The 25,864-nt window shown below is 35.3% G+C and overlaps 1 protein-coding gene across 1 annotated transcript in view; it reads left to right on the plus strand.

Moving 5' to 3' along the window:
• Positions 1–25,183, plus strand: part of LOC136043871 (5-methylcytosine rRNA methyltransferase NSUN4-like) — a 69,784-nt gene extending 44,601 nt beyond the window's left edge. Inside the window, exons 5-8 of the mRNA XM_065728838.1 lie at positions 423–712; positions 2,721–2,845; positions 14,389–14,526; positions 25,034–25,183. Of these exons, the coding sequence (XP_065584910.1) occupies positions 423–712; positions 2,721–2,845; positions 14,389–14,526; positions 25,034–25,181 (701 nt within the window). The 3' untranslated portion in view covers positions 25,182–25,183. The remainder of the gene's footprint in view (positions 1–422; positions 713–2,720; positions 2,846–14,388; positions 14,527–25,033) is intronic.
• Positions 25,184–25,864: the final 681 nt, after the last annotated feature.

A 25,864-nucleotide genomic window follows, 5' to 3' on the forward strand; every position in this document is an offset into this window, starting at 1 on the left:
ATATTCATTATTTACCATATGTTCATATAAAATGTATCTATTCTATTTAAAAATGACTTTTTTCTTCATGAAAGCTATGAATAAGTCAAGGATCTATTTATTGTTATTTATTTCAAATAAGCATCATTATTTTTCTTAGTTTTACAGTATTTTTTTTTTTTGCAGCCTTGTATTTTTTTTCGAATTTTGGATTTTCACGAAATAGTTTGTTTATTTTTTGGTCAGTATTGGCGCTTTCTTTATTAGTGTTGCGGCCTTTGCTCGAAATTTTTAAATAAAAGGTGCATGACAATCGCAAAAACTAGCGCTTGCTGTAGCCTATTATTTTTTATAATTATTATTATATTATTAAAATTATATTACATAATTATATCTGTAGCCTATAATTGTTTGAGTCGGTGTAATCTCCATGTATTTTATAGGCTACTACTGCATGGATGGAGCGTCAATATTACCTGTTCTTGCCCTCGGAATTAACCCTGGTCAATCGGTTCTTGATATGTGCAGTGCTCCGGGTGGAAAGATGTACGTTATGCTACAGACAATGCACCCCTCCCTAATTATTGCGAATGATGCAAGCAAGGCAAGGGAGAGACGAATACGTAATGTGCTGAAATCTTTCGTGGGTAATTTAGAAGAGAGCCTCTCAACTAAAGTAATTACGTCCACAATCAAAGCTGAACATTGGACAGAACTTGATGCGTTTGATAAAGTATATATTTTTTTATTTAAATGTTGTTTTTACTTGGTTTTCTAATTTGTTTCAGTGGCACTGAATTAGTTTCAGTATTTACAATTAAATAACCGTTGGAATTAGTTAAATTGGAATTATTCCATAAGGAGTGATGTTTGTCTAATGACCCGGTCCCCTCTCATTGAGAAATTTGCACACCACAGCCCAAAAATAAATCTCAGTATTTCAGATTCCCCCTTGGAAAATTTTGTAAAGGTTCCCCTTTTCACTTTTGAAAGTTAAGCTAAAGTGTAAAGGTCTTCGAGAGGGCAGCTGATTCATTCATTTAAAGTAACATTCAATATAAAAAAACGGACATGAATTGAATAAATGAAAAATAGGTTTTTCAATTGAAAGTATGCAATGACATCAAAACTTAACGAGAAAGAAAAACACTCGTATATAAAGGGGTTGCTGCCCCCTCCAATCATGTACTTTTTAAGCTGACAGCTCTTCTGTCCCTTGCGACTGTTATCCCTTAAACGACGTTGAATAAGTTCGTTAAACTTATTTTTCGTTCTTAAATACTAGGAAACCAGTTCAAATACTAGGAACTTTCATCGAGAACTCGACAATGAAAGAAGTACTCACCAGAATAGGACAGCTAAATCAAACTACGTCACATATGGAGGTCTCAGAATTTTCCTCTTCGCCTGAAGCTACGCCTTTTAACAGCAATGTTATACCAGTACTACTTAATGCAGCTGAAACATGGCACATGAATCAAGAACAATCAAGGAGAGCCCTCGATTTTGAAAACGTGTGACTCGCAGAATATTGAACACTAGTCACAGAAGGCGACAAACAAATTGCACAGGCGTGAAATGACGTGACAACCTCTAGTGACCGACATTGTCCGAGTTCCAAGGTGGATATATTTAGGACACAGCCTTTATATGAATTGCCATAACTCCCAAAAGCTTTTCTTTTTTAGACAGGAACTTTTGAAGACTTTGGAGAATTTTGCCTTTAATTACATGTACCAGGCCGAATTCACATAACGACATTGCCTTTCGTTTTTTCTTGGCAAAGTTTACCTCCATCAAAACCTGGCTTGTGAAAACTCGTGACATCGCAGAATATTGAACACTAGTCACAGAAGACGACAAAAAAATTGCACAGCCGTGAAATGACTTGACAACCTCCAATGACCGACATTGTCGGAGTTCCAAGGTGGATATATTTAGGACACACCCTCTGTATGCTCCCAAAAGTTTTTCTTTAAACCTTTAAAAAAAAGACGGAAAAATTTCTGGAAAGCTTAAGAAGGTGCAGCTTTCATTTAAAGGTTTAGTTGTCTTTAGGAATCTACAGATTGATGATTTTGAAATAGACAAAAAGCATTGTCAAATTCAACTAATTAGTTTTGTTAATTGATTTTCATGGTTTTGCGTTGCAACACTGATAAAAATACTGCGTTAAAAGGTCGTAATTTTGAAAGAACGAAAAGAAAAATCTTAGAAAATTGAGTTTTTCCGATATGAATAGACCTAAGAAGGATCGAAGAGGTAAAAAATTATTCTGTTTAGGTGTTATTGGTATTTTAGTGAAAATTACACTAATTGAGTAATCTAACAAAAAGAATTTCTACACATGGCTCTTGTTAAGTTTGAGTAGAATATTTGACTTTGCGTTCCAACATTTTATCTTCTAAATAAAATTTCTTCTAAACGAGAATGGGTGGATAAGAGTATTAATGTAAAAGCTAATATATAACCATTAAACTCCCAAAAGCTTTCTTTTTCAAGCGTATTCTTTTTTAGACAGGAGCTTTTTGAAGACTTCGGAGGATTTTGCCTTTAATTACACATACCAGCCCGAATTCACATAACGATATTGCCTGTCGTTTTTTCTTGGCGAAGTTTACCTCCATCAAAACCTTGTTGAAGAAACTTGTTAACATATTCAGGATAAATCATACCGCTGCTTTCTTTTTTTTTTTTAAAGAATTTTTTTTTTTTGTAAAGCTTATTTCCTCTTCTTTCAGGTTTTAGCCGATGTCCCGTGTCAAACAGACCGACATTCAGTCATCGAAAATGACAACAATATATTCAAACCATCGCGTTCAAGGGAGCGAATTACTCTACCGGAAACCCAATCTGGAATACTTACGTAAGTTATTGTTAAAAATATATATTTTCTTGTTTGTTTCCTATTAGACAAAAATTATAGATGAGCTATCCAGGAGACGCTAATCAAGACCACTTGATTTAATTGAGTATGGTGAAAAGACACTCCAATATAACGTGCTTGAAAATGTACTTTTCAGGTGTTTTAGTTGGGAAAGTAAAAGGAAATATTTAATTTAAGCTTTTTAAGATTATGGAGAGGATTGTATCCTTCCTCGAAATAGAACTTTCTTTTAAGTGTTCATCTTTAACAGTGAGGGTTAGCCTCTTCAAACATTTGTTTGAATGAAACATGTCAAACCGAGGTCAACCGAGGGTTGACCTTTTCTTAAGTAAAATTGCTTAACAAGAATAATTAGTACCTTTAGATTTCTTATTTTCTGCTCTTTTCAGATATCATGGTCACTTTTCTGAAAATGTACCCCGCCTCTCCCCTATAGTCCCATATAGCCCAATATATTATAATATATCTGTTGTGCTTGTGATGACATCTTTCTTCTTAGTTTAAATAAACTATTGCGTTCTCTGATCGATGAAATATAGTTATGCCTCAGTGAGAACTATAGAATTGTCATTATATTTATATATATATATATATATATATATATATATATATATATATATACATATATATATATATATATATATATATATATATATATATATATATATATATATATTATTTCAAACGATTTTAAAAATTAGACAACAATGGATGGAAACGTGATAATCTGTTAATAAAATATGTTAATTATAAAGTAAGAACTTTATTGTATTGATGTTATAATTTAGTTTATTATATATTCTTAGGGCTATGTCTGGGATCATCTGATGGGGGGGGGGTGCATTGTCAGAAAAGTAACCAAGATATTTGGACAGACATAAAATTAGGAATCTAGTAGTATTACTTTTATTTTTCTAGCCTATTTCCTTCAGAAGAGGCCAACAACCTGGTAAATATTTAAGTTAACTGTTGTTGAAGCGGCTTAGGTTGCTTTTTTTTGTTTGATTAATTCCTAGGGATATTTTTAGATCATGATCCTGTACTTCTAAAGTGTGAGTTTTATGGCATAAGGGGTCATGGGTTTAATTTTCTTCGTGCATTCTTATCAGGGCGTCTGCAGTATATTCAGATTGACTCAAAGCGTTCATCAAGCTTTCCTATTACATGTGGAGCCTCACAGGGCTCTGTTCTTGAACCGCTATTATTCTTAGTTTTGTAAATGACCTAAGTCAAACCATGTCTAATACCAAAAAGAATATTAGTTAATTATTCCATGATCCACAAGAAGTGACAGTACCGATGTTTGCTGATGACACGTCGCTTGTTTGTCTTCCAAGAACTTAGAAGGGATTACTTGAATTAAGAAAACAATCGTTAGGCATACTTTATTAGGTTGACTCTCGATTGCGGCAATGGTGTTATTTTGCAGTCGTCGCCAATAGTCACTTATATGGGATTACCTTATGCTGCTTCGAAAAGAGATTTTAAACCAGTCCTGGTTCAGCATGTTCAGATGAAACTACGCAAGGCACTTGGTCTTTTAATTCGTTTTCGGCGTCTTTACCGTCGGGACGTCCTTGGTCGTATGTATAGCGCTATTGCTCTGCTTCACGTATTGTTCCCGTCCCTCCTCTTCCATAATTTCAGATCTTCTGATCTTTCGCCCATTAAAGTTTCTTATTTTAAATTTTGCAAATTTTTACTTGGTTTCCCCTGTCTTTTAGTAACACTGAGATTGTTTTAAAGCTTAAAGTGAAGGATCCTGTAGTCTGTATAAAGAAAAAATATAAAACATTTGAAGACAAGGCGAATATTATCCTTTTAGGCCACAATTTATTTCCATCTTTTAGTAACAGTTCTGGCTCTTGATGATTTATAGGCTAAATTATTTAGCAAGTGTTTTGTATCTTTTTTTCTCTTTTTAAGTGTTTGATCAATATTTGATATTTTTTTTATTGTAAGCGTTATCATTTGTCTTTTCTTTATATTTATATTGTAGCTTACTCCTCATTTTTTGAGGGAAATAAAGAAAATAAATAAATAGTTTAAATTGGATGCCCGTAAATAAACTACAAGTTCGCCCAGCTAAGCGCAGTTTTATTATATTTTTGAGAACAGCTACATATTATCCATGTGTTTCTCGATTAAAATACAGTTTTGGCGAGATTGAAAGGAAGTCTTGTGTCAAGTATTTAGGTATTACACTTGATGAAACTTTGTCGTTTAGGAAACATGTTTGGAACATGTCAGCGATTTTATCACGGAACATCGGAATCCTTAGAAAACTCGCACACCTTGTCCCGCATCGCATTTTAAGTTTGCTGTATTTCACTATAATACATCCGTATATTTTATTTTGTTCTTCGGTATGGCTAGGGAAATTTCCGGCGTTAGTGAATCCAATTCGAGTTCTCCGAAATAATGCGATCCGTTTAATCTGCAACGATTCTAGTAGTGATTTTTTGAGACTGGAGTATGGAAGACAAAAAATTTTACAAGCTGCTAGCTTACGGGATTTTTAAGACCAATTATTTGTGTTCAAGTATAATACTAATAATTTACCTTGATGATTCTCAGGCATGTTTCAAGTTAGGTCTGATTGCCACAATTATAATAGTCGAACAAGCATGGTGCTGTCTGCTCCAGTTGTCATCACTTCAAGGTCTAAGGTCTCCTTTATTTATCGGGGAATAAAGCTATGGAATAGTAATGATGAGACAATTAATGAGATAAAAAGGGTTGAAGAATTTAGAAATAAAATTAAGGAAAAAATGTATTCCAATTACGATTTTTAAGTTATTATTTGCCATTTTTATTTGTATTTTATTTCTAAATTGATGGACTAGTAATAATATGATAACTAATGATATATGGTTTGAAAAATATAGATTTAAAGTCAAGGAAAAATGTATCCTATTAATGAGTCCTTCTTCCTCTGTTTCAGCAAACGTAGGCTTTTCAGTCGAGACTATTCAGCCCTTTTCCTTTTGAGTCACTCTGAGAGATGAACAGAGCTACTGATTTGGCTGCTTCTTATTCATATAGAATCTGCTCAGATTTCTGCTCAGACTATTCAGCCCTTTTCCTTTTGACTCACTCTGAGAGATGAACAGAGCTACTGGTTTGGCTGCTTCTTATTCATCTAGAATCTGCTCAGATTTCTGCTCAGACTATTCAGCCCTTTTCCTTTTGACTCACTCTGAGAGATGAACAGAGCTACTGGTTTGGCTGCTTCTTATTCATCTAGAATCTGCTCAGACTATTCAGCCCTTTTCCTTTTGACTCACTCTGAGAGATGAACAGAGCTACTGGTTTGGCTGCTTCTTATTCATCTAGAATCTGCTCAGATTTCTGCTCAGACTATTCAGCCCTTTTCCTTTTGACTCACTCTGAGAGATGAACAGAGCTACTGGTTCGGCTGCTTCTTATTCATCTAGAATCTGCTCAGATTTCTTTCAGTAGATCTTTTGATTCTAAGAGTTAAAATATAAGAAGATATAACACTGGTTTCTGAGCTCGGTATGCTGGTATAGTCAGATATACTCTCAGCTGATAGTGAGATTTTGTGGTGTTTCGAGCACTTCAACAGTTTACATTGCAGTATATACTGTGCAGACGTCAGCCTATTATATTCAAATAGGCAATAGTCAGTTGTTTCATTTTTTAAATTACAATACCTGTAAAGAGGGGAAGAGGGGATTGAGCCACTTGAATTAGGGAACTGACATGAAAACACCTGAAAATTTAACCCATTTGAGTCAGACCGAATTCTATGATACATTTTGGAAAGGTGCTTATTGGGGAAGAGCGATAAAATTTTATTATTCTTATGAAACAATACGTCTTATAATCTTCAGCGGTATATGCCTCTAATGGGGATTGGACTCCCACTTGGCTGGTCAATATTTAAAACATTTTTTGCAATATCATCCTGATGGTTTATCTGAGTGGCCTGGAACATACTGGAGGCTCTTGAAGCAAGATTATCAATAATCTTAAAACAATGAAATGTATCTACCATCTTATAATTAGAAGTTGAAGACAGCAGCTCTAGGCCTGACAAAGAGTCAGAATAAACTATAATATTTTGTAAGTTAGCAGTCAGAGGTTGATTATTCATGGGGTTCTCTAATACCATGAATATGACATTTAACTCTGCAGACATAATAGAGACACTATCACGAATTCTCTCACCCATTGCAATATTAAGGAGTGGGAGAAAAGCTCCACTTGTCACCTTCTCATTCATTTTGGACCCATCAATAAAAATTTGGAAATGGTTTGTATATTTAATTGTATTAAGTTCAGCAAATTTTTTCTGAATGAAATCAATGGAGGTAATTTATTTAGTCCACTTTGAGAAATTAGTATTTATTATGGGGATTGACCAACTCCATGGGTGGGGGGTTTTGGAGGAAGGTGCCACAGGGAATTTCTTCTGGGGATTGGCCAATGCATTTGCAATACCTATATATATGGATGGGTTTCTTAACCAGTTATACACGGTATGAGAGCTATTGACTTCAATTTTTGTAACATAATTTATGAAGATAAATCTTCGTCTTTCATTTGTTGTTGATAATCCACTCTCAGTAAGCAGAAACTTAGTACTTGTTGGTTTCCTAAGACAGATTAAATCATTTTGTGTTGTTTCAATTTTTTGCATCAGGGTCTTTGCACAAGCACCATAAACAATGAGCCCATAATCAATATGGGGTCTTATATGTGTGATTTATAAAATTGGAGTAAAGCTTTTTCATTACAGCCCCAAGGTGCGGATAATAGTCTTTTTATTATTCTTATTTTTCTATAGTATTTTTTTTTTATTCTGTTTTTGATGCGAAGGCGGAAATTAAGTTTTTGGTCAAGTATGAGACCCGGGTAGTTAATTTGATTGTCCTTTTGAATAATTATTCAATTTAGATTTAGTCTTGCATTAAAATTATTTCGCTTATGGTGGAATCGAATGATTTTCGACTTGGTGGGTACTGTGGGTAAATCAGAATTTTGAGAAAACTTTTCAAATTGGAAAAGTGACTTTTGTAACTTTGAATGTGCAATCTCAAAGGTGTGGCCAGTTGCCCATAATATCAGATCATCAGCATATTGTAAATTGGTGTGTGGGGAAAGATTTTATAAAGGATACTAGCTTGGGGAATAATGCAGCCCTCTAAAGGTAGGGTAGGTCCCCGAGACTTCTTGCTGTCCGGTTCTAAGCAAGCTTAAGCGCTTCGGTGTAGAATTGAGAGGATATGTTGATCCCTGTAATGGTATCTGAGATCATTGTTTTTCCTGAGGCCAAAATAACTTCAGTGATTTAAAGAACATCCTTGAACAAATTTGACTGTTATGACGTTAAAAAATGAACTATAATATCCACATTTTGACTGACAAATTCAGACGAATCGAACTGGACTTATTAGGAGTTTTAAAAACTCATATCCCTGGTATGAAGCATGAAAAGGGGTAGGAAGAATGAAATTAGGTGGTATAGAAGTTGTTTACTCAGGCAGGAAGGATGGGGTACAAAGACAGGGAGTAAGGCTTATGATGAATAACGAAGCTGCAAAGTCTTGTGCTTAGGCTGGGAAGGTATTAATATTACAATGTTGTTTATTTTATGACTAAAAAGTTCGGGGTACTCAGGTCCCTGTAGAACCAACTGACAGAGATACTAGTGGCTCAGACAAATTTTAGCTGCATGGGCAAATAGATATCATCCCAGTTAGAAATGCGGTGTTTTTACTTGGAGATTTTAACGCCCAGGGCAATAGAAATGGTATCCTAGCATGTAAATTTTGTGTAGGAAACTAAAGACTTTTGTAATTTTGTAGGAATAACAATCTAGTTGTTACCAATACGGTGTCTGGTCATAAAATGGCCCATTGGTTGACATGGTATGGTAAAGCAAACCTTAACGATTATGTTATATTAAACGGAAAACTGGCAGGATCACTCCAAGACACTAGGGTACATTGGAGTGCTGTTATTGATGCTAAAAGTGAAAATCACCATCTAGTAGTGTCTAGTGTTAGTTCAAAGCTGAAATTTCGGAAGGGTAACTACCTCCTAGGAAGTTATGATGTGGGTAGACTTCAGGATGAGAATTTGACAGGAACTGTCCAGGAACAATTAAATACTGAACTTGAAAGTTAAAAATTTAACAATGTGGAAGAAGGCTGCAGCTACGAATATTAGTGAAAAAGCTTTATGTTTAATAGAGAATAGAAGAGGTCTGTACAAGAAATATCTGACTGATAGATCATACGAAAATAAAAGGAATGTAAAGAAAGTGGAGAAAGTATTGAAATATGAACTAAGGAAGTGTAAAGTGGATTCCATAGATAAAATTGCTGAGGATCTAGAAGAAGCAGCTATACGGCATAATAGTAAAATGTTGTACTGGCATGTTAATAAATTGAGAGAGAGTAGTCAATCTGGACCTGTCCCAGGTAAAGATAGAAACGTGGCCACAATTAGCGATTAAGAAACAGTTAAATAGAGATGGTTGGAACGTTTTGACAATGTGCTAAACCAATATACAGTTGCAGGAAAAGATAGAGGGAAATAAATAAGTTTGTGATACCTTGGATGTTAAGGAAGATTTATTTTTTGAGAGAGATTTAGCGAAAGTACTAAAAGGATTAAAAAATAATAAGGCTCCAGGTGCTGGTAAAGTGTGGTAAATGAGTTTCTTAAATATGGTGGTTCTGAGGTTAGAAATAAGTTACTTAAGATTTGAATATGATTTGTGAAAAATTGGTTGTACCTAACGACTTTAGGAAAACCTTAATTAAATCACTGTATAAGAAAGCTGATAAGAGTGAGTGTCGGAATTATCGAGGTATTAGTCTGCTCTCTATGGGTAGCAAATTACTTAGTAATATGATACTTTTTAGACTGAAAGATGCTGTCGACAAAGTTTTAAGAGAAGAACAGTGCGCTTTAGAAAAGGTAGAGGATGTGTCGACCAAATTTTCACTCTTAGGTTAATAATTGAGAAGTGCCTTAGTTGTTAAATACCTTTGGTCCTCAGTTTTATAGATTATAAACAAGCGTTCAATTTTGTTGATAGAAGAGTTTTAGGAAAGATCTTATCCTTGCATGGTATACCAGACAAATACATTAAAATTATTAGTGCTGTGTACAAAAATAACACTGCTGCGGTCAAGGCAGGAAATGAGGTTAGCAGCTGGTTTTGTATTAAATCAGAAGTTAATCAGGGTTGTGTTCTCTCCCCCTTTTTATGGATCATTTTGATGGATTTTGTTTTAAGGAACACAGAAAAGGGAATGGTAGACCACGGAATCAAATGAGAGGAAAAAATCTCATGGACTTAGATTAGGCTGAAGATTTAAGCGTCCTAGATGAAAGTATGATCAAAATGAATGAACTTTTAGAGGTTTTGCGAGTTCAGGGTGCTAGAATAAGTGTGAAAATTAATGTTATGAAGACAAGTGACTAAGGCTAGGAATGAGTGAAGAGGAAAAGGTGACGTTGGATAACGAAAAGATTGATCAGATGGGCAGTTTCACTTACCTTGGTAGTATTATTAATACAGACGGTGTGAGTAGTGAAAATGTTAAAAGTAGAATAGCCAAGGCTCAGTGTGTGTTTTTTTTTATAGATAAAAAAAAAAATTTGAAAGATTAGGAAGACAAGTTTGCAAACCAAGATTAGAATATTGGATGGTACAGTAATGACAGTGGTCAAATACAGCTCAGGGGCATGGGCGCTCCGAAAAGCAAATAAGATTTGCTAGAAGTTTTCCAGAGAAATTGTCTACGGATTGTTCTTGGCACCCGGCTGACTGACCGTATCTCAAACTGTAGGCTTTACAAAAAATATGGTTCAATCCCGCTTTCTAGGGCTATAATGAAAGAAAGGGTGATATTGTTATGACACGGTTTGTGCATGAAGTATGACAGATTGCTGAAGACTGTGCTTTTCGGCCAATCGTCTAGGGCTAAACGGAAAACAGGTCTTCTTCGTCTGGGGTGGTAGGATGTTAGAAAGGAAGTTTAAAAGTAAATGAGAACTTTCTGGGAGGCTGTAAAGAGGGAGGAGGAGCGTACGTAGCTGTGTTGGCCTCAGGCGGCTTGGTGCTGCGATGAGTTGTTAGTAGTGTTAGTAGTAGTAAAGGGTGACTGTCCAAATTTACAAAAAGAAATGCATTAGCTTATTCCTTTATTGATGCTCCAATACATCCCAGTAATGAGTACGTTCTCGTACATGTTTCCTAGTATCAAGAAAAACAACCAACCAAAAACCTATGTGGAAAATAGCTGAAAACCAATATGAAAAAGAAAAACTTAAACACGATATATTGTCTTTCTGGGTTCATATTTACAATCCATCATAAAATATGCAGTAACTTATTGTTTTATTGATGCTACATCATGCCCCAACAATCAGGGCTTATACCTGATTGTCCAACATTAATAAAACAACTGCCAAAAACTATTTATTCTGTTTTAGGGGCTAGTTCTTATATACCATCATCTATTTCCAGGAGGTTTTTGTTGCATTCACCTAAGATTATGTTATGTCTATAGTCAGAGGGAGGGGGATAGGGCCCCATATATGCTTGAAATCTGATTTTGCGTATAACTTGCAAGTGTTTTTTTTGCTTTCCTTAGATAAGAACACAAAATATAAACTAGCGAATTGAAAATATCCTTAGAATTAATGCAAACAGGCTAAGCCGTAACTATCTAATGCAAATATCGAATATAAAAAAAGTAACACCAGAAAAATACACCAGAATGTAGGAGTTTTGGTACGTTGAATGCTCGACCGAGGATGAGCATCGCCTTCCATAATAAGACGGCAGCAAAGACAACGTTTATAATTTGGATTCTTGTATTGTTTTAAAAGCTAAACAAACTTTTCTCGCAATCTAATTATATTGTTTGCTTTCTATTTTACAAATGGTAACATTCATCTTCGAATTCTGTAAAAAAGAACGCACTCCACCGCACGTACTGCCCGTCTTTCGTCTTATTGACTTGTGCGCTATCATGCGTTGCAAATTGAGCTTCACACAAGGCCATATCACGGGATGAGGGATTTTCCTGGAAGTGAGCTGAATTTATACCCGCTTGAAGACGCTTTATTTTTATCCGTAAAGTTGAAACTGAACAAAGTAAGATTTTATTCATGTCAGAGCCTGGTGTGATGGTTTTAAATAAATCTGAAAACAAAAACCCTTTTAAACAAACTTATTTAGCAAAATAACATCGCTCAGCCTTGTCATTTATGTTTTCCAAGTTGTTTCGTTTGTCGTTTTGCTTTTCTTTGCTATTGGTGTCGTTTTTGCCTTCTGATGTATGATAGCCTAATATTTATTTGATGATAATTGACCGTACTTTGTTGAGATATTTCTGTCTGTTTATTTTGTTAAATAAATGAAAATTCTTATCAAACAGTTCGTCGTAACGAACTGTAGTAAGGAGTGACCCGGCTCAATAGTAATCGAAACTCTAAAAAACAGAATTATGATACCAATAGTAACATCAAAAGAATCGCATTTTAATGCTGATATTACAGTTTCATCAAGTTTAGTCTTACCCATCAAAAGTTACGAGCCTGAGAAAATTTGCCTTATTTTAGAAAATAGGGGGGAACACCCCTTAAAAGTGATAGAATCTTAACGAAAATCACACTTCAGATTCAGCATATCAGATAACCTTACTGTAGAAGTTTCAAGCTCCTATCTAAAAAAGTGTGGAATTTTGTATTTTTGCCACTAGACAGATCACGGATGCGTGTTTACTTGTTTGTTTTTTTTTTCCAGGGGTGATCATATCAACCCAGTGGTCCTAGAATGTCGCGAGAGGGCTCATTCTAACAAAACCTAAAAGTTCTAGTGCCCCTTTTAAGTGACCAAAAAATTGGAGGGCACCTAAGCCCCCTCTCCCACACATATTTTCCCCAAAGTCACTGTATCAAAATTTTGAGATAAACATTCTGTTCAGCTTAGTCAAAAACCTAATAAACATGTCTTTGGGGACGACTTAATACCCCACAGTCCCCGGGGGAGGGGCTGCGAGTTACAAACTTCGACCTGTGTTTACATATAGTAATGGTTATTATGAAGTGTTCAGACATCTTTAGGGGGACTTTTGTGATTCAAGGGTCATTCTTAAAGATTTGGGACAAAATTCAAGCTTTAGTGTAAAGAGCGAGGTATTGACGAGGGGCTGAACCCCCCATATATGTAATAAAAACACACAAATATAGATATTTCGTTATATATAGAATTTCGTTATGTAAGTTAATTCATAAGGTACGTATGTTTATTAATAACAAAAAGGTTTGTAAAAAAAAAATTAAAAATCTAGTTGTATTTTTAAGTAACCGAAAAATGGAGGGCAACTAGGCCTCCTCCCCCACCCCTTTTTATCAAAATCGTGCGATCAAAGCTATGAAAAAGCCATTTAGCAAAAAAAAAAAATAATATGCAAATTTTGTTCCATTTATTCATGTGCGGTAAGCCAAAATCAAAACATGCAATGATTCAAAAACGTTCAGAAGTTAAATAAAAAAAAATAAGTTTTTTTGACTGCAAGTAAGGAGCGACTTTAAAACTAAAAACGAACAGAAATTATTCCTTATATGAAAGGGGTTGTCCCCTCCTCAACGCCTCGCTCTTTACGCTAAAGTTTTTATTTGTTTTAGAAAGTAGAGTTGTGACAGAGTCAACCTTTACCGTAAAAAGCGGGGCGTTGAGGAGGGGACAACCCCTTTCATATACGGAATAATTTCTTTTCGTTTGAAGTTTTAATGGTGCTTCCTACTTGCAGTTAAAAAAACTTGTTTTTTTATATAAATCATAAAAGGCATTATGTGTCACTGGCTTATTTCTGTCTTAATCCCTCAAATTTTCTGGGTGTTCGGGCAAAGTTCCAGAAGCCATATTTTGAATTTTTAACTTCAATCTTTGCTCTTAAAGAAAAACAAAATAGAAAGGCGATCACACCTTACTACCTTCTGAACATTTAAGATCTTACCTTTGGCACAGTGTAAACAAAAGTTAGAAATAAACCCAGTAATGAATTGATTAATGGTAAAAATTTGTCAGTGAGATTCATTAATGGCTGTAATTAATTAATTTTAATTAATTCAAACACATAAAGTCCAATTTTCCATGCTGACCAATTGTCCTCGTAGCGCAGGTACTGATCTTCTTATTCTCAGCCTTCGGTCGGAAGTGCAATACATGGTTGGGTGCAAATCACCCGACGCCTCCCGTGTTTCCTCCCAAGATTTTTCAGGTACTTATTCGGAGCTGGGTCGACTCTGACTGAGCGTGCAGATCCACCCATCTGATACCCCTGCTCCAAACCAAATAATCAGCGATACCAGAATTCCAACCCCTGCCAGTACGAAGACATGATGTTAGGTCTTGCGTGCTAACCACTCGGCTGGTGCTGCTCGAATTGTAATTAATTGATTAATATAATCAATGCACCATAATTAATAAATTAATGTGAAATTAATTAATGAATGTAATTCCATAGGTCGTCGGTGAGAGCGTGTAAGCCTGGTGGTACGATAGTGTATTCGACGTGTACACTTTCACCATTACAGAATGATGGTGTTGTTCATATGACTCTTAAAGGATTAGAAGAAGAACATGGTATTGTTTGTGAAGTAGAGTAAGTTGTATTCTCTTCTCTTCATTAGTTCATAGTTTTTTCAATAAGTTTGTTTGATGAGCAATAAGAAAAAAAATCAATTTGGATAGCATCGATTTTATCGGAGCTATTGTTATAGCAAACCTGTAGACACTTGATCGGGCTACCTTAGACCCATCTTACGATGATACATACACACAAGTGAGATTTGTTTGCTTATATTTTTCGAAAATAACAGATTGTTTTTTTGGAGTTGCAGTAGTGAATTATTACTAATTTATGTTGCTTACTTGGAAGTGAAATAGTGTCGTCTATAATAATTCTCACTGCAGACTTAAGAGTGCGTTGAAAATTATTATGATATAATTAGCAATGCGAGAAACGGACAATTAAGGTGAACTGATGATTTCCCCGTTGCTGAATTTCGTACGAAGGAATTTTCAGGAGGATGACATTATCCGTTATGGTTTAGATTTTTTTGTAGTGCTGATATTTGCAGAGCTAAGTGTAATTCTTTAGAAAGTTTTGGTCGAACGAGTAAATTCCAGAACGGGTTGGAACTAAAGTAAAATTGAGAAATCTGAAAGACATTTTTGACCTTTTCTGTAAATATAATGCAAATAGTGCCCAAGTCCCCGATTTCGTAATTTGCTGCCCAATCAAAGTACCCTGTATTCCAATTGTGGCTTACTCTCGCCTTTCAACTAAAGTTAATGCGTGCGAGCAAATACTTAATGTCATTATGGCTCCTTTGGCTGCTTAAAATGAACACTTGTTTCAGCTTCCATTAGCTATAGCTGTGAATGCTGTTCTCACTTATGTTGTTACTGGTATAGTAATCAAGTTACCTGATGAAGTGAACAATCCAGGAAGGCGAAAGCAGCTTCAGTTGTGACTGTGTGACAGTCGTGACTTTCCAGGCCACTCGTTAAGAATTATGGATTTTTCCAATATACCGCCAAACATATTGGAAAATGCTATGGTAAAAGTCTCCGCTCGTAAGTACCTTGGTTTCGTAAGTACCTGCAAATGTTGACGCTGACTTCAATGTCTTACTATTTAAAGAATGCCTAGGAGTTGAGGAGGCTGTGAAGTTTGGGAGCTCTCGTAGTGTAAGTTACCTCGTTTACTGTATTGCTAGCTCGTACTCAAGCTAGCAACAAGAGATTGTGTGAAAGTCGGGTACGAGATTATTTCTATTCACAGGTTCATAAGACACCCTGGATGTGGTAAAAAGTGTCGTTCTCTCTGATTTTAATGGTGAATTGTTCCAGTCCCAACCCAAAATATAGTCGCTGCGCTGGGCCACATACCTTAACTATGTGGTATCTATGTGGTATCTAACGAATCTTAATTGTCAACGTGATATCCGAATTAACATAAGTGTATTTGCTGAAGATAATGTAGCGAAACATAAGGATATTCATAATGAAGAAAAATCTTTCAAGTGTGACGTATGTGAGAAAACATTCGGCCAAAAATCTACCCTATTTGATCATCGGATCAAATAGGTGACTTCTTGACTTCAATGTTGACGCTGACTTCAATGTCTTACTATTTAAAGAGTGCCTAGGAGTTGAGGAGGCTGTGACGTTTGGGAGCTCTCGTAGTGTAAGTTAGCTCGTTTACTGTATTGCTAGCTCGTACTCAAGCTAGCAACAAGAGATTGTGTGAAAGTCGGGTACGAGATTTAGGTATATTTAGGCTATATTAACATGATTTATATTTTCATGATTAATATTATACAATTTAATGGTAAATTTCTTTTTTCCTGGCTTATGTCCATCCTAAGCCTACTAGGGCTCTACTGGTCCAGTAGAGTACTGGAGACCCCGTACTGAGGACTTACTCCCTGATTTTCACAATCCCATTAGAGAATGTAACTCTAGATAAGATAATATTGATTTTCAAAAGACTATCACAAGCTCTATAGAGCCAAATTCGCTTTATATGTCAGTAAAAGCTAAAAAAAAATAATTTCAAATCAGTACATTAAGTCAAACACTTAAAATTAAAAAGAAATTAAAAAAAGCAAAATCATCAAAGATAAAGGGCAAATCAGTAAACTTAGCAATTAAATTACCAAAACATTGCAGTAAATCAAAAATAAAAACGGCAATAGAGGAAAAGGGGAATTTGGCAAGTATATAATTACGAATTATTATTAAGGTGTTCCAGAATAAAGGGGATAAAACTTTTACGAAACCTCTCTGTAACAGCATGGATCGGAGAGTAAGTTGGGGCTGCTAAGGAGGTAACCGGGGGAGTCGGAGTCTAATGGGATTGTGAAAATCAGGGAGTAAGTCCTCAGTACGGGGATTGGGAATGACTGATTTAGCGAAAAGCAGGCAAATTTTTTCCCTCCTTTCTTTTAAGGTGGTAATCCGTGCAGCTTTAAGGAGATAGGAGTATGGAATTTTGCCTTCTTCGTAAATAATCCTGAGCGAACGCTTTTGGACCGACTCGATTTTGTCATTAGGTTCATTTGAAAATTGCGAATGCCAGACCGGACATGCATATTCCAATAACGGCCTGATAAAGGATAAGTAAACACGGGGGGAATGTATCTTAGGACAATTAAATTTTTTTAGCAGCTCAAAAATGGATAGTGAAACATTTGCTTGTTTAACAATGTTGGAAACATGTGTGTCCCACTTAAGATCGTTAGAAATTGTGACACCAAGAAGCTTAACATGTTTCACTAATATTTCGCTTGGGATCGGATCGCAAAAAACAGGAGTAGATTTCAAGAAGTTGATTGTCATTTTCTGTAATTTAGTAGGATTTACTGTCATATTTAGATTCTTAGATTCATCCGAACATTGGGTAGGATTTCAACGTTGTCACTTTTAATATTCCTATGACATACTTCAAGGATCGACAAGTCATCCACATATTTCCATCTTTGGGGGAATTCCTTGCCAATTTTGTTAATCACGACAAGAAATAAGAGTGGTCCCAATAAGGTTCCTTGAGGTATTCCACAGTACCTAGGGAGGGGGTTAGAGTAAGTATTTTTGTATTTAACAACTTGTGATGGAACGATATAACAATATTTACTAATAGTGGGTCAATTTCAAAGTTATCATGTAGTAAACGAATTAAGATATTGTGGTCAACTAAGTCAAACACTTTTTGGAAATCGATTAAAATCAGGTTTAGCCAAACATTTGGTAATGGTGGTGGCTAATGGGTGGTGAAGGTTTTTCTTAAATTACCAAACTATCGGGTGTCAATGCGTGGTATAATTTAAATTTTAAGCCAGTCACAAAGGAACCCTTCGTAAAGCTTAGAAAAACCTGGAGTGAGTGGAATAGGACGCATGTTGGTTTTAGTCAGACTGGAAGATTTCTTTGGGATGGGTGTTATAAAACCTAGTTTCCAGCAACTTGGGAATTTACCAGATTTTGTAATTTTGTTAAAAATATCAGATAAAGGTCCAGCAATTGTGTCTGAAAAGGCTTTAATCAAGTCAGTTGGGATGTCTAATGGGCAAGTACTTGATTTTTTGAGCTTTCGGATCTTATTTATAACATCAGAGGGATAAATTTGGGGGAAAGAGGAGGAGGGAGGAATAGTTTGACTTGAGCCAGTGAAAGGGGGGAGACTTCGTACTATGGACGCAAGATGCAGGTTCAAATCGTTGGCTATCTTGTAAAGGGGCTCAGGGAGATGAAAATTAACTTCAACAGGGTTTTTTCCGCAAATCTCTTTAATTTTCCTGTACCATTGTTTGGGCTTGTTAGAATACAGATCCTTAACTTTACTATTGTAATACTCAGAAGCTGCCTTTCTCAATTTTCTCTTCAAGAACTTTCCTAGATCATTAGCCTGTGTGTCATGTCCTTGCTTGAACAAATTGATATTTTTCCTTATTAGTTTTTTAAAAGTCGCAGTAATGTAAGGTTTGTCGGTAGAGCATGTTTTTTTTTTTCACCGGAAAATGGGCTTCATAATTACTCCTCAATATACACATCTCTAGTAAGAGATGTGGTGCAGACCTTGCTTCATATAAGCCCACAGTGCCCGAAAGTACGTTATATCGCTGTGCTAAAATAAAGTATTTCTAAGATATCATAAATCCCCGAGATCTGTCGGTAGTGTTGTTTTACATTAATGGCACCAAATATAAGGATCTCACTCTTGAAAATTCGATGCTGAGTTATGATATCGTTTTTCTTTTAAGAACATTTGTTAACAGTGCCTAGTAATAACTTTCTGCTTCGTAGACTATTTATTAGACATGCTCAATTGATGAAAGTTCAGTCCTCTGGCGGCCTAGCATGCATAGTAAAGGATGTGGTAATTGCGTCCCGTTTCTGTATGAGGTAAAGGTAAAGGATACGGCATTAGACTTTACAGTCCGTACCGGCGGTGCTGATCTCCGTTTCTTGGCCCTTCAGCCAGGAAGTGCAATGGGGGGTTGGGGGCCAGCCATCCTGTGCTTTCGCACACCCTCCCTGTTTACCTTCCCCAGATTTCTCCAGGTACCCATTTAGAGCTGGGTCGACTCTGGCTAAGCTTACAGAGTCACGCCACTGACCCCCGTCCCAAACTGAAGAATTGGGTACACTGGGATTAGCTTACAGAGTCATCTCAGATTACAGATAATCTCCGGTTGTCTGCCGGTTACCGGCTACTGGGGAATCCACTCTGATGAGAAACTTTAAAACAGTAACTGGTTTCTCCTCAGTGTGAATTCTTTTGTGGCTTTTTGAGTTAAGAACAACTGTATTTAGGAATACAACTGTATTTAGTCATCTACTGGCTATTCGAGTTGGAAATATAATTTTCATCAACTTTTATTTACCGTGTAATAAAACTGACACCAGATCTTTTTCGTCTTTAAGCATAGTTTGTAAGAAATTGAAAAATCTGATCTCCAGTGTTATTTTAAAAGGTCTTAGCTAGATGATTCTCGATGATTTTAACTACGACACCACTAGTAGTTGACCTAGTTGTGATGTTTTATTGAAAACTGTACTGGACGCCTTCCAGATTGTTCCCAAGAATTTACCCTTTTCCTATATCATCAATTTGGTTCGAAAACCAACATTTATTACTGTGTTAAGAGAGCAATACTTTGGTTTTATTGTGTTTTTTTTCGTAGCCTCCTGATTTCAGCTTATTCCTAGAAAGAGGTAAGGGTCTAACCTCTGCGATGGTTACGGAAAGTGTGGATCTTAGGCCGGATTGATGAATGTGAATTTGCATTGTGGAAAGCTTCTTAGCACTCTTGCCTGGGGCCAAAAATCTATTGTTTCTACCCATTTCTGTTCGTGATTTCAGCTGAGTTCATCATTCGGTTTTTCGCACTTGGGATTGCGGTAGAGAAATGGTATCAGATATGCCTCTTAGACTTTTTGGAAATTAGAGTTTATCCTTTGCTCCTTTCTAAGTAATGACGTTAGAAACTTGGCCTACGGCAAAAAAGTCAGCTTTCGAACTAAGACAGATAGATCCTTTTTTTTTACGGCAGGTGATAGCTCTTGATGAGCTGATCAAAGAATATGTCATCCATTTTTTGTTTGAAAAATTCCTTCATGAGATATATCAGTTTGAAAATTTAAAGGCGTTTACAACTTCAATAGTAAGGTACACACTGAAACCAAAAATTGGCCGATACAGAAATGTTATTAGATGTGTCTCTTAAACCTTAAAAGTTCTCTCATTTCTAAAGAAATTAGAGTTTATCCTTAGCTCCTTTCTAAGTGAGAACGTTAGAAACTTGGCCTACGGCAAAAAAGTCAACTTTTGAACTAAGACAGATAGATTTTTTTTTGACGGCAGTCGATGCCTCTTGATGAGCTGATCAAAGTATATGTCATTCATTTTTGGTAGAAAAATTCCTTCATGACATATACCAGTTTGGAAGTTTCAAGGCGCTGACAACTTCAGTAGTAAGGTACACAATGAAACCAAAAATAGACCGATACCAATTGTGAATTCCATAGGAGAGTTTTAAGCAATAGGTGGCTGTTAGCTCAAAATCATCTTCAGCAATGAGGGGTTCGCAATTTTCTCTAGTTGGTATACCTATTATTTGTTTCTGGTGTATTTGTTGGTAAGACCAATTTGCTCTCGAGTTAAGTTTTGCTCTCGCAACACTTTATTCAGCGAAGCCGAAAAAAGTTTGCTGCAACACCTCACTTTGCCCATGCAATGTATATCTACTTGTATCTGTGGTTCTGATAGAGCCGCTTGTCAGGTTTTAGTGAATGAGGGTGTAAATGATGCAGACAGTCTCTGGTTGTCTACCATTATTTCTATTAGTGATTGCCCAACAGTAGAAAGGCAGTCCAACTGGTTTTATCAACGGAATTGGAAAAAGGCCAACTGGAGTGTTTAGCTGGTTACGCTAACAGACGTCGTCACTGAAAGCTCATTACCCTTTACTCCAGCTCAGTGCCTTTTCTTCCTATAAAGCTCGAGATTTAAATTTGTATTACCTTAGTATCATCTGTTGTCTAAAAGCCGCCGAAAATGCTGCAGTGCCTCTTGAAAAATTTCTTGTCTGTACGGGGAAAGCCATTTGGAACTTCGACCCTGAGATTAAAAGAGTTAAAACCAGGCAAAATGTGCCTTAGGATCTCGGTTGCTCATGCTCATCTGGTTCTAGTTAAAATTTTGAATGATTCTGCTGAACGTGGTAGTGAGATTCATCTGGACCACTAGACCGTCTAAAGGCTTTTGACCGTGTTATTCATACTGAAGGTTTACTTTCTCTTTTTATATTGGCTTGAATTTGTATATTATTTTCGTTTAGAAGTATTGATATGAACCTGTGTACTTGCAACTTAAAGGAATCCCAGTTGAATATATCTCTTCTCGATGTGGTGTGTTCCAGGGAGGAGTATTATCCCTGCATATTTTTAAAATGTGTATAGCTTCCACCTTAGCCTTGACTTGGCCAACTTATTATAATGGAATGTCTGATAGTTCATATTTAGCTTAGGCGAATGACATTTTATTGGATTAGCCGATCGAGGTTATCCTTGTCTGAAATGGTTGAAACTGTTTTTTATTCCATTTAGTCAAACTAGTTTAACTTTAAATTTAGAGAAATGCGAGTATTCATGTTTTTGTCTCTTGACTCTGAGTATTTTTATGTTTTTATGTTTAAAACTCCGAGTACTTATGTTTTTATGTTTTAACTCCGAGCATTTATGTTTTTTAAGTTTTAACTCCGAGTATTTATTTTTTTATGCTTTAATTCCGAGTATTTATGTTTTTATGTTTTAACTACGAGCATTTATGTTTGTATGCTTTAACTCCGAGTATTTATGTTTTTATGTTTTAACTCCCGCACACCATCATCCCGCTTGGATGTTCTCATTTCACTTTTCCTATTGTTTTTCTTTGAAATGGCTTGGTATTTCTATACGCTCCAGCATTGTGAGTATACGTAATAAGCTTGTGGATGATTCTAGAAAAAAGATTTAGGCTGGATATCTTAAAATTGAAGCAAATAGGGGGAAATTTAACCGGAAAGCTTTACGCAAGTTACATTTAACTTTTTGCGATCATGAAAATAGCGAACCTGATTCAACTGATTCTGAACCAGGTGAACTGAACCAGGAACTGAGCCCTGGTTGAACTTCGTTGAAGTAAGGATGCTAGGGCTGTTTTAAAAAAAAGTTTTTAAATAATATTGTTTAGTTTTAATTCTCATAATTTAATGTAAGTTTATATATATATATATATATATATATATATATATATATATATATATATATATATATATATATATATATATATATATATATATATATATTGGACTGTAAAATTTCATAAGAATCCCCCTAAACCACGGTTTATTGCTGGAGCAGCTAAATGTCCAACCCGCATTGCTGCTACTGACCTCTCTTTAATTTTAAAGGAAATTGTAAATAAACTTAAAACCTATTGTTCTGGTATTAAAAAATTTTCGAATTTTAATCCATATTGGAGTGTTAATAATTCACTGCAGGTGATAGATTCTTTAACAATGGTTCCAGCTAAAAGAATTGAGTCTTTCGATTTTGCGACAATGTATACTAATTTATCACTTAATTTAGTGTTTGATAATTTAAAAACTGTTATAAAGAAATCTATTGTTTCTACTTTGTATTTGTTTGCGATCATGCTGTGCATTTTCCTTGTTGATGTTTTCAGTACGCTAAAATGCCAGGATGTCAGGCCCCTGCGCTCGTATTACTTTCGGTTCATCTTAAGTTCATTCTTATTTGCCTTCACATACTGAGAACCGAAAACTTATTCATAATTACTGCGCATCTGGTGTGACCAGTAAGCTTGAGCTACTTCACATTAAGCTGCTAAAGTCAGCCCTTGGCAAGCTCATTTGTCCTTTTGATGATTTGTAGAGTTTCTGTATTTGTGTTATATTGTCTTTTCTCCTTTTTTTTTCTTTGTATTCTGCTTTTCTCTTATGTTATTAGCCGGTTATAAACAAATTATAGGTCTTATGGTAATGTTTATGTCCTCTCTAAAACATGCGAATTTTTTTCTCTTTTTTCTGTTTTTTTGTTTCTAAGAGTCAACATTCTTGAAAAGTTGAAACTTTAAAAACTACCAAAGGAAAAATGTGAGAAAATTTGGGTTTTCAGGTATGAACAGACTGAAAGAGGCTGGATGGAATGAAATTTTTTTATACTTTGAAGTCTTTGCTACTTTAAATTAGGAACCACAAGTTTATCTCTGAGAGAGAGAAAATACACAGCAACGTTGTGTAGCTAATTATAGCCAAATCAGTAAATAGTGCTCATAATTATCTAAGGTAGACTGGTAGTATCAATGCACACTTTTCTCCGCTTGGTCCATGTTCTCTAGGCAAACTTAGCACCAATTATTTCATAATAATAGAAATAAATATGACTTTAAAATGTCTGCGTAGTTTCCCAGAATGTCAAGTTGTATCCAAAAATCCTTGGATGTTTTCTTCTTTGTACGGATAAGATTGACAGGTACTGGTAGTACTAGCTTAACCTAGTACTAACGGTTAGCACTGGGGCTATGGTCTTTGTTTAGGGTTTGACAAATTTCACATTAATTAATTGTCAAACCCAAGGTTTTTGGACTTCCAACAATCTAACCAGAACCATATTCCTTCGATTAGATTCTATTAAAATACCCATCTTCTGTTCATACCCTTACCCATACAAATTGGTATAGTGAAATTTTGGTGTCCTTTGTTTCTAAACTTGTCACTAGTTACGGCTCGTCTCTTGTCTGATTTCTAAATCTTTTTACATTATTTTCTATACCATTGGTTTATTTTTGGTTGAGCTCTTTTCTTTGGGTCGAACATGGTGTATTAACTGACAAATCTGAATGGAAAATACTCATAAATGAATAGAGATATTTTGCCCTACAATTTTGCGTTATAATGGTTATATTTTGTATTATTTCTAATTTTCTAAGAGTTGCAAAAACTGGATAGATTGCAAGAAGACTTAAAAGGCTTCAGGGAACCTCAGAAAAAAAGGGCAGATCTTACATGCGGAATAAACACTATTAACTGCCAAATTGAAATGCAGATTATTCAAAAATAAGCCAAAATACATGTATAGCAAGGAATTTGTATGCCATGATTCACGGTGCCGTCAATTACACGTTGATATGCCACTAGTCTGGCAGTTACACAAAAATGAGCTTTATGAGGGGCCATCATAATATAAAAAGAATCCCTTCGATAATTATATCCAATAATGTCACAGTTATCTTCAGCAAAATTGGTACTATTAATCTCAATCGAATTATTTTACAAATTTTTGCATTTATTATTATGAATGAGTTTAAGAAAAATGTGATACTGAACTGTTTTTCGTTTATTTGTTCAACATTCTTACTTGTGTTTGCCCTCCATGTTTATGCTTCTCCTCTTGTCACCATAGATTAGTTTGGTGAAGATACTTTGTGATGTATCAGGCTCAATAAATTGGAATGTTTTATTAGAGTTTGTGTTCTGGGAAGTTTTTACGCTGAAAATAATAATATCCCTATTTCATAGGCCATATCAAGGATTTCTGTTCAAAATAGGGTTATTTTGTTTTGGAGGGGGCTGGTACAAAAAAACTTTACAAAACACATCAAAAATTTGATTTTATGTTTTTGTTACGTTTATATGAGACAAACATTTGGGGGGGGGGATTCAATCGCGGAAATAAATATGAACTCTCCGGACAGCGACTAAAATTGAATTTACGACATTATTTAAAAAAAACTGGCTTTGTTTTGGTAATTTGACGATTCACTGGCATTTGCTCCGTGGTATCTATTGACTTATTTGTCAAGTAATGTTTAAACTAAAGAGTTGATTAATTTTTTTAATTGTAGAGGTGTAGATTGTAGAACTTTAGTTGATATTAAAAGCTAAAGGCTATAGCTATAGTACCGTACCAAGGGGCATGTAAGTATTTTCGAGATTCATAAATGAGTGATTAAAAATATTAAATATTTTGTATGAAACCTGATTGGAATATACTTCTTACTGATGCAAATTAAATGTTGATTTTTCCTTATTTTTCAGGGATCTCTCAAGCTTCGCCGAACAATTCTCGTCCGTATTTAAGTTTGCCGTAGGAAAAATTAGACCTAAATTTGGTCAGCTAGTGTTACCTAGTATTGGTAAAAATTTTGGTCCTATGTATTTTTCGAGAATAAAACGTATTATCTAAGATTCGTTTAATTATTTGTGAGTAAAAACGTGCTGGAGCAAATTTAGAAAAAAAATCAACTCTTTAGCCGTTGCGTCAATAGGATCGGTTACTCAGTGGTGTATTGGAAAATTCCGTGGGTGAGACATAGTCTAGCATGCTTATCTCACTCACAACTGAAAAAAAATAAACTCAACTGAGTCATGTTAAAAAGTATACCTCTGTATTTTTTTTTTTTTTTTTTTTTTTTTTTTTTTTTTTTTTTTTTTTTTTTTTTTTTTTTTTTTTTTTTTTTTTTTTTTTTACGAATATGGGCCTCTGAATATAGTGTCAGTACCCAGTTTAAAATAAAAACATACAAGATGATTGAAAGTCAGTTATTTCAAACTTGTTTTTAAAAAAGATCACTTTTTCCAAGAATCTTGTAATGTATTTATGGGTTAACGAATTTGAGAAAATGAGCATGAACAAAACGCGCTTACTTTGAGATTTTATTTGAAATAAAAACTGTGTGCTAGCATTCGCCTGCCCCTGCTCAAGCTTTACGAGATCTCGTCGACTTGTTATCTCAGGGGCCCTTGCAGAGTTACAGAATCATTTTCTCGTAGTCTTCCCTTGAGTTATTGTACATTCGGGTTTTGCAGATCTGACTTGCTTCTTTAATCAACCCTAAAGAAAAAATGGCAAGCCGTTAAATCAGGGCT

Source organism: Artemia franciscana, chromosome 2 (genome assembly GCF_032884065.1).
Source record: "Artemia franciscana chromosome 2, ASM3288406v1, whole genome shotgun sequence".
NCBI classification, from domain to species: Eukaryota; Metazoa; Arthropoda; class Branchiopoda; order Anostraca; family Artemiidae; genus Artemia; species Artemia franciscana.